A 9,989-nucleotide genomic window follows, 5' to 3' on the forward strand; every position below is an offset into this window, starting at 1 on the left:
CACGGCCTTTCTTCTGTGACGGTAAGTCCTTTCGATGCTGTAGAATTCTTTTTTCGGATAGCGGTTGGTCGTCCAGTTGGTCAAGTTCGTGGCGAAGGCATGCCCTCTGTGGACTGTACTGCGGGCAGGCGCACAAAGTATGGCCAATTGATTCTTCATTCCCGCAGTGGCCACAGGTTGTGGTGTCGGCCATCCTTATGCGGAATGGAATATTGTGCACAACCCCCCCTCCTGCAAGGTACGTAGGCATCTCTGTGTTTAAACGTACATTCAGGCTTCCGCGTTCGAGTAGGACAGCTCTTTTTGCAGACTCTCAACAGCTTTTCTTGGCGCCGTGACAACCACTTTTACGCCAGTATGTTGCCCTACTTTCCTTAGATTGTGCGACACCTTATGCAGGTAACGTATCACGGCTACTTTTTCTTTCTTCCTTTTTTCTTCCATTTTCCTTTTCTCTTCCGCTCTCTGCTCGTCGTTCATGCGTGATGTAACTTTCTTTCTGCGATACAAACCTTCAGCGACGGAAACAATGATATGTTTAGGATAACCTGCCGCCTCCAAACGCTGTACCAGCTTTTGTACACTTTCTTCGACGGCATGTTCGCATGAATTGCAGAGCGCATTCGACAAGAAGGGAAGAACAATTGTTCTCGTTACCAGCTTTGACTGAGCAGAGCTGAACGGCAAAGGAGGCTTGTTAGCTCTAGGTTCATGCACCCAGCAAGCATGATCGGGGTTAAAACGCAGCCGCAGATCTAAAAACCTAATGATGGCAACTCATGAGTAAACGTAAGCGGTGTAAAGCAGGCGATAAAAGAGTGTAAAATTGTTCTTTCCTTCTTGTCGAAGGCGCTCTGTGCAAGTAAAGCTAGTAAACTAGTGCAGGTAAAGCTAGTTTTCACTTCGTGCGTGTAGCTATTTGCAAAATAATTCCTGTCACGCTTATTCCGTAGGGCCTCAAGATCTAACTGAAAGTGGGGGAGGGGTTATTCGTAGCGAATTTATTTCCGATGCTGCCTACATCACTGCTGCCAGCAGCAGCGCTGTTCCTCTCAAGTTCATAAACGGTATCAGTTTGTGTACACGTAGCACATTTCGGAGAGCGGCTCATAGGCACTCGTTCCTGCAGCGAGCATCGCCGCCCTTCGTAACCGCGAACAGCGAAGGATGAAGGAGCCAACGCGGAGTGCTGCGCGGGACGAAAGACTGCGATATCGAAGAGAGAGCAGAGGATGAGCGCACAGAGGAACCACGACGGGGAAAGAAGTGTGGCGAGCATGAGAAGACAAGCGCAGTGCGGCTCAAGACGGACTCTGCGGCAATGCTTGCTGCGTAGCGCGCGTCGCATCTATGACGCCACCCATACCATGTATGGAAACAAAGCGCTGCGTGAGCAGAGATCGGTCTGCGGCGGCAGTTGTTAATCGCAGCCACGCGTCACCCACACGCTGCCCCTCGCGAATAGCGAGACAGTCGCGCCACACTTCGCTCCATTTGCAACGGGCTGCTTGTCCGCGCCAGCCATTGTATCGGGAAGTGAAAACACTTATAGAGCTGCGCTCAAATTTATCTTTAGGAAGTCGCGTAATCGTCGGTGAATTTTTATGAAGCCTAATGATGTCATGAACGTAGGCTGCTGGCGCGGATGTGGTTGTTCAGCGTATATTGGCAATGTATCTAAAAAGAATGGGCTCGAACCCATGCTGCGAAGGGGGTTGGCCAGCGAAGCTGTGGTATCACCTGATTCCATCGACGAATTTGACGTAGCCTTGAACTGGGTCCTGCCGAGCCTTTGCACGACGCCGTCGTGCCTATTGACGTTGCTGTTCCTTTAGTTGCTCATCGTGCTCGTGCTACTCTTCAGGCGTCCTAACTATGCGTGGTTTGCTTTGAGGAGGAACCGCTGCTTCCAACCTAGCCGGAACAGGACCCCGTTGTGCATATCGACGTTGCTGCCCACGTTGCCCCTAATCGTGTTGACACTGCTTATCGGGATTCCTAATTATGCGTGCCCTTTCTTTAGTGATTTCATAACGAATAAAACCAATCGCTAGGCGGGTTCTATTTTGACATACGATAATGTAGTTACGTATCTCCCTGCTTCGTATGCTACAGTTGCCGCTTCCCGACCAATGCACCTGATGCAACCGCTATCTTTACCGGGAAACGCTTGCGGCAAACGCTGTGCGCGACGGCGACCATTCTGGTTCTCTTTATTTTCTTTGTCTCGGCCGGCCGGTGCTGCCGTGGATGTGTGGCAGTTGCTTGAATTTTCACCCACGGACGCGACAAGTGCAGATGTACGCAGTTTCACTGTAAAAATAATCAACTGCATGTCATGCAGGAATATCCTGACGTCACAAAGCATGGCAAGCCGGTTCGAAGAGAAGCCTCCGCCGAAAGCAAGACGGTCATGCATCCTGAATGGCCAACTGAAGGTCGTATAGAGTTTCAGGACTACTGTGCCTCGTACCAACCATCCAAACTGGACGACTGCCTCAGTAACATCACGTTCACCATCCTACCGCGCGAAAAGGTAACCACTGAGGCTTTTGCCGAGGTTTTGCTTCCGCTCAAAACTGAGCAAGTTAATGGCTCCTCGCGGAAGGTAATGACGATAACACTAGTGCCTCTCAGACATAGGTCAACAAAGCGCTTACCTTTCTTCTGCCATCTTGTCTTTCAAACAACGCATTCGCGATGCACAAGCCCCGGCCACAACGCGTTGCCTGAATATATGCGCTGCATATAGGAAGGCCTGACGAAGCTGCTCCACCAATGGAGCAGTGGCCGCCTTCTCTATGGATACGATAGCTTTCTCACCGCATAAGATAGTGCCGCACTCTCGAGTGAGGCCGACGTAAATGTCAGCACCAACCTCCTCACCCGTTCGCCTACTTTCTTTCATACCTTCAACGATGTTCTGCCTGTTCGCCTTCGTACAATTTCCACCCTTCAACCAGCTGTTTATAATCATAAACTACAACAACAAGCGCCCTTGAATGATTCTACAAATGCTATCACATAGAAAAATTTCAACCACCGTGTAAATATCAAATTTATATACGTGATGCAGAAATAAAATAGTAACGTGCTCCCTACCATGCACTATAAAGAGTAACCATAAAAAGGCAGCATCAACGTTACTTTTTCACCACCTATAAACATCTTAATTGACTTTAAGGCACGGCAGCAGACAATGATTATGTGAGAGCGGTGCTGTTTTGTTCTAAAATCAGATAAGTCAAGAGTGACGATTTCAGTAGGACATCACCAGTGCACGCAGTACACGCAGTACATCACCTGAGATTACGCGAATGCGCGGTATTCGAGGCAGGTCGTGACATTCTATTGCGATAGCAATTATATCGGCACCCGCCATGGTGGCTTGGCGGCTATGGTGTTGCGCTTCTATCCACCGGGTCGCGGGATCAAACCCCAGCCGCGGCAGCCGCATTTCGATGGGGATGAGATGCAAAAATGGCCGTGGTCCATGCAGTTGGCGCACGATAAAAATCCCCTGGTAGTCAAAATCAATCTGGACTCCTCCTTTACGGCATTCCTCATAATCAAATGATAGTTTTGGCGTGTAAAACTCAGTTTGTTTGTTTTGTTTGTTTGTTTGTTTGTTTGTTTGTTTGTTTGTTTGTTTGTTACAGTGCAACCAAGAGTTGCGCTAGTCGGAAGGAGATGATTTGACGCGTAGAGGTGGAATCGGTCTCGACAGCAATATTGTATATGCATCGCTGTCTTTCTTTTAAATATTGTAAATACATATTTATATGTGACTTTTGCTACGTAACAAATTGGTGAGATATGCTGGGTGACCACAAGAAGCAACAACGGAGCTCCGCAGGGGTCGTCACCTCGGACTGGGCAACTGACGGACGAAACAGAACCTAACATGGCGCAGCCCACATCAGCGCTTCAACCCCTACGCTTGTGCTGGCTCAGCCGCGGGATCCAGGAAGGTTCTGCGGAGCCGACCACCTCGACGTGGAAGAATGAATCGCCATCTATGGGTGTGGAAGTGCTCACAACAAATTGGATCCGACGATTATGTTGGCTAACTTGCTGTTCTTCCTACAAGGCACGGCGAAGGTGTGGTATGACAACCAAGAGTAAGAGCTTAACGACTGGGACACGTGCAGACACGAGCGGAGGGACTTGTTTGGCCATTCCGCAGGGCGCAAGAGCACCGCTAAGAAATAACTACTGACCCGCGCCCAGACGTCAACAGAATCATACCTCTCTTGCACCCAGGACGTGCTGGCTCTTTGCCGTAAGGCCGACAGTGATATGGCTGAGTCAGACAAGGCTGGGTATGTACTGAAAGGGATCGCTTACAATGGTTTCAACCTGCTGATGTGCAAAAATTGTGAAACAGTACAGGACGTCATAAAAGAGTGCCAATGCTTTGAGCGACCCAAGAGCCACTGCATTGCAACGCCGTTCGCTCGTCTGCCGAGCACAGCTCACACATCCTCATGTGACGACAGGGTAGAATGGCAGCGATCACCATCATCATATGACCTGACGTGGACAGTGCGGAGAGCAATGGAAGCCATGGCTCCTGCAGCTCTTTTTTCCCGCTTCAGCGAACCGAACAACTTGCCTACGTGGACAGAACCATTTGTGCGGGCTACACGAATAACTCGCTAATCTTGGAGTTCATTCTGCATGTGCCAATGCGGCGTCACAGCTGTCTCATGCTCCATGTCCATCGGCTGGTCCACGATCTCCTGCCGAACGCTGCCGGAATCCAGCGGAGTGGTGAACCGCAGGTGATCGGCCAATCTGTTTGGCTTGTCAGTGTATTGGTCACGTTGCTCGCCATTGTAAAAACATGGACATTCCAAGCAAATATTCACCGCGATCGTCGCCGTCGAGATCACCGTCGGAGTCGCCATGGGGCTCCACAGATTAAAGAGCGGACACTCCCGTAGAGATCTGCAGTCCAGCTACCACACGGGTGCCAGTGACGTCCCAAGCGGCTGGCGAAACTGTTAATCACCTCATCGAACAGTGTGCGCGTCGTATTACACTGTTATGGTTTCGGTTTCGATATGAACGCTTTTGGTTTTGGCTCTGTCAATCAGGCGATAGAGAAATGTGCGGAATATAACCAACCCTTATATATAGCTTTCATTGATTACGAGAAAGCGTTTGATTCTGTCGAAACCTCAGCAGTCATGGAGGCATTGCGGAATCAGGGTGTAGACAAGCCATACGTAAAAATACTGAAAGATATCTATAGCGGCTCCACAGCCACCGTAGTCCTCCATAAAGAAAGCAACAAAATCTCAATAAAGAAAGGCGTCAGGCAGGGAGATACGATCTCTCGAATGCTATTCACAGCGTGTTTACAGGACGTATTCAGAGACCTGGATTAGGAAGAATTGCGGATAAAAGTTAATGGAGAATACCTTAGTAACTTGCGATTCGCTGATGATATTGCCTTGCTTAGTAACTCAGGGGAACAATTGCAATGCATGCTCACTGACCTGGAGAGGCAAAGCAGAAGATTGGGTCTAAAAATTAATCTGCAGAAAACTAAAATAATGTTTAACAGTCTCGGAAGAGAACAGCAATTTACAATAGGTAGCGAGGCATTGGAAGTGATAAGGGAATACATCTACTTAGGGCAGGTAGTGACGGCGGATCGGGATCATGAGACGGAAATAATCAGAAGAATAAGAATGGGCTGGGGTGCGTTTGGCAGGCATTCTCAGATCATGAACAGCCGGTAGCCATCATCCCTCAAGAGAAAAGTGTGTAACAGATGTCTTACGAGTACTCACGTGCGGGGCAGAAACCTGGAGGCTTACGAAAAGGGTTCTACTTAAATTGAGGACGACGCAACGAGCTATGGAAAGAAGAATGATGGGTGTAAGGTTAAGGGATAAGAAAAGAGCAGATTGGGTGAGGGAACAAACACGAATTAGTGACATCTTACTTGAAATCAAGAAAAACAAATGGGCATGGGCAGGACATGTAATGAGGAGGGAAGATAACCGATGGTCATTAAGGGTTACGGACTGGATTCCAAGGGAAGGGAAGCGTAGCTGGGTGCGGCAGAAAGTTAGGTGGGCGGATGAGATTAAGAAGTTTGCAGGGACGATATGGCCACAATTAGTACATGACCGGGGTTGTTGGAGGAGTATGGGAGAGGCCTTTGCCCTGCAGTGGGCGTAACCAGGCTGATGATGATGGTGGTGGTTCCATCTTAACCTTTGGCGTTGAAAAATATTGAACTGCGCCCCTTTATGTCCAACGCAAGAATTTTGATATTTCTGTTAATCATGGGGGCAGTATTCACAAGTGTTACTGGCCGAATGCCGCGCTCCTGAGGGAACCTATTCAAACAAGGATGAATTAGGCGGTGCAGAGTACAAACTTAATTTCGATCACAGCTGTATGACTGCTTTTGCTGTAATTTGTGTCACTTTTTGTGAGGCCTTTCTAAATTGTTCACACTAAGCCGCAGTACTTCCACCCACAAAAATATTTTTGTTTGCATGTTTACATTCGGCATGCACATAAGACAATACAGAGCTCGCACACTTAATACACTGCATTATACTGCACTATAACAACACCAAAGAAGTTTTGGGGAAGGGTTTGACACCATGTGAAGAGAAACAAATGCAAATGCCTGTTGCGTGTTACCTGCCTAAAGAATCAAACACGAAAAACACAAAATTAGTAGTGACCAACGGGCACACTTTATGCAAAGGAAAAGGAAACTGCATCTATGCTGTGCACGGTATTGGTCTACATCAGCTTCGAGCAAATGTTTGCAAAGAGAGGCAAAACAAACAAAAACATTGTGAATACATAGTAGTGTCAGAATGCTGACCTTGCGCAGTTGATAAACAGCGTTATCTTAAACAAGAGCGATATGAAAGGAATTTCTGACATGGGATAAACACCACGTAAAAACTGAAGATTAGGGCACAACTCATTTAAGTATGACGGCCGATGACCATGCGGCTCAGTTTCCATTAATGTAGCCACTCACTGCGTTTCTGAATTTAAGTTTATTTAGCATCTCCAGTTGTCCTCCGGAAACTTGTGTTATTGTGCCTACATGTGGAATAATCCGGTAACCTGTCATGTTCCTATGGCACTCGCTTGCCAAGGTCGCCCATGAGCGTGGTGGCATGACAATGACAGTGTAGCGCCGACGCACAGTGACCACAGGTTTACGAAGAAGGAATGACAACGATGGAACGACAAAGGCGGTATGACGACAACGGCATGACAACAACCTGATGACCATTCTTAAATAATGACTGTATTATGACGAAAGCGTGATGAAGTTAACATGAGAACAAAGGGATGACGACGAGTGTGTGAACACGATAGCATGATGAAGATGGTAAAACGATACCGAATGACGAAGCTGGAATGACGATGATCGCGTGACTACGCCGCCATTGGGACGACGTTATAATAACGAATGCATGATAGCAATTCCCTGAGGGCGGCACAATGATGATGATTGTGTGAAAACGGAGGCATACTCACTATTGAGTAACGACAACGTAATGCCGATAGGATCACGCAGAAATTGCATGAGTGGATCGAGGACGGAGGTACGGCGACGATGGAATGACGACCGTGGGAATGACGACCATTGAAGGGTTGCCGATGGTAAAGCGAAAACGTGACGGCGACATGACAATTGACGATGGAAGATTATTATTATCGCATGACGGGTGCTGGATGGCGAAATTTGAATGACGACAATGGAACGACCACAAGGGCATCACAACGATGGTACGACAACGAATGCATGATCCCGACGACCTGACGACGGCACAGTGATGACGACGGCATGGCAACAGTATAACGGCAATTGAATGCCGAGTGTATGAAGACAATGGCGTGACGACGACGGATAACAAATCCCGTACGACAAACGATGGCACGACAACAATTGCGAGACGGTGACGGCATGACAAGCTTTGGATGAAGAAGCCGGAGTGACGACTGTTGCATGCTCACAATGGTTCGACAGCCGCCGATGGCGTGATGAGGAGGAGTGACTTTGATAGAACGACAAGGCGGCATAACGCCGACCCTCTGACGACAATGAAATTTCCACTCTTAAATAATGGCGACAGTATAACAACGACAGCGTGACGACAACATACCAATAAGATGACGACGACTGTATGGCAAGAAACGCGTGCTGGCCACGATATGGCAATAACCAGATGAAGAAGCTGCAATGACGAAGATGACCCGACCCCGACGGCATGACGATGATGGCAAGACAACAGATGCATAATAGTGGCTGTCTGACGACAACGCACTAGCGACCATGGCATAACAATGGCGGCATCTTCACGATTGACGTACTCGTTCTAACGCGCGAGGTGGAGGGAAATAATTATTAAAACAAGGATTTTCGCAACTGCGAGGTCTTTCTTTCGATTAACCTGTATGGGTTTCCTTTGTAGCAATTGCTACGATTGGGTGGATATCGCATCCTCCCTTTATTAATGACTTCACTCCACCTTGCGGGTTTCAGCAAAACTATTAAGTCAAACTCTCGCCTTTGCTTGGCGTTATCAATAAATTCGACTTCGCCCTGCCGTCTGCTAGCCGCCTGGTTTGCTCAGATAATACAGCGGCTGCACCGGAATGATGGTAGACCCTAGTTCGAGTCCCGGACCAGGAGGAATTTTTCTTCAACAGCGGGGCTTTTCTTCCGAGGAGCCCGTATGGGCTTCCTTTGTAGCAATTGCTACGATTGGGTGGATGTCTCATTTTCACTTTATTCACATTCACGATTAAATGACGGCAGCATGAGACAATAGAATGACGAAGGAATGAAGTTGAAGGATCAGCGAATGCGCTGGACGATGACGACATGATGACAATGGAATAGCATTGATGAAGTGCTCATAATGATAAAATGACACTATGACGACGACAGCTTGATTACAATTGCATGATGGCGAATGCGACGCCATCATAATGGCGAATGCGACGGTAAAACGAGTCGGATCTCCAAGTTAGACTGACAACGATTAAGCGACCGCCAAGGCATTACGACGGTGGTATCATAACGAATGCATCACGATAACTGAATGACGACGACGCAATGACGACAATAGGATGGCGACGAGTGCATAGTGGAGCGTGCATGGTAACCTCGGCGGGACGACGATGGCCTGACGAGAGTCGGATGATGATGCTAGAGTCATGACGATGGCATGACCGCGGCAGCAATACGACAATGGCCTGAAAATGGTTGCGTACTAGCGACTGCGGCACTACGATGGCCTGACAACGGTGACATAATCACGATTGGGTGACGACAGTCAGATTTAACGAGTAATAATGAAGGCAATATAATGACGACCGCTTGACGACAACGGTATGACGACTGCGTAACGGCGATGATGGCACAATGGTGGCATGACGATAGTCGGATGACGGCATTATAATGACGACGGTAAACGACTAAGGCGACATTACGATGGCAGTGTGACCGTGGGTCCACGACGATTGTATGACGGCGATGGCGCGGCGATGATGGCCTGACAAGAGTCGTCTAACAAGCTTGGAAGGACGATGATGGAACGACCGCGAGGCCATCACGACCACGACCACATACTTAGTGACAAGCTATTGCACAATGTGAGCCAGTCGGTCGTTATAGAATGCGTGACGACGAGGGCAGGACGAGTGTCGGATGACAAAGCTGGAATGAAAGCGATGCAATGAACACAATGCCATCACATTCGTCAGCCCGTACCACGTGGCCCAAGCTGTTCAACAGCTTGGACCATTGGGTCAGGGTAGAAGACGTGACGAGGACGGCATGACGAGAGTAAGATACCACGAAGCTGTAATCGTGACAATGGAACTATCGCGATGACATCACAACCAGAAGCACATACCTTGTGGATCCAGCAGGTAGACAACATCAAGCTGGGGGTAACTAACACCACCGAGGAGTTTGCCGAAGCCCA

At 48.4% G+C, this 9,989-nt stretch overlaps 1 protein-coding gene across 1 annotated transcript in view; it reads left to right on the forward strand.

The window, feature by feature from the left end:
• LOC142558263 (ATP-binding cassette sub-family C member 3-like) overlaps positions 1-9,989 on the forward strand; it is a 150,533-nt gene that overhangs the window by 61,388 nt on the left and 79,156 nt on the right. Inside the window, exon 5 of the mRNA XM_075670420.1 lies at positions 2,345-2,536. Within this exon, the coding sequence (XP_075526535.1) occupies positions 2,345-2,536 (192 nt within the window). The remainder of the gene's footprint in view (positions 1-2,344; positions 2,537-9,989) is intronic.

The sequence above is a fragment of the Dermacentor variabilis genome, chromosome 9 (assembly GCF_050947875.1).
Source record: "Dermacentor variabilis isolate Ectoservices chromosome 9, ASM5094787v1, whole genome shotgun sequence".
Classification (NCBI taxonomy): Eukaryota; Metazoa; Arthropoda; class Arachnida; order Ixodida; family Ixodidae; genus Dermacentor; species Dermacentor variabilis.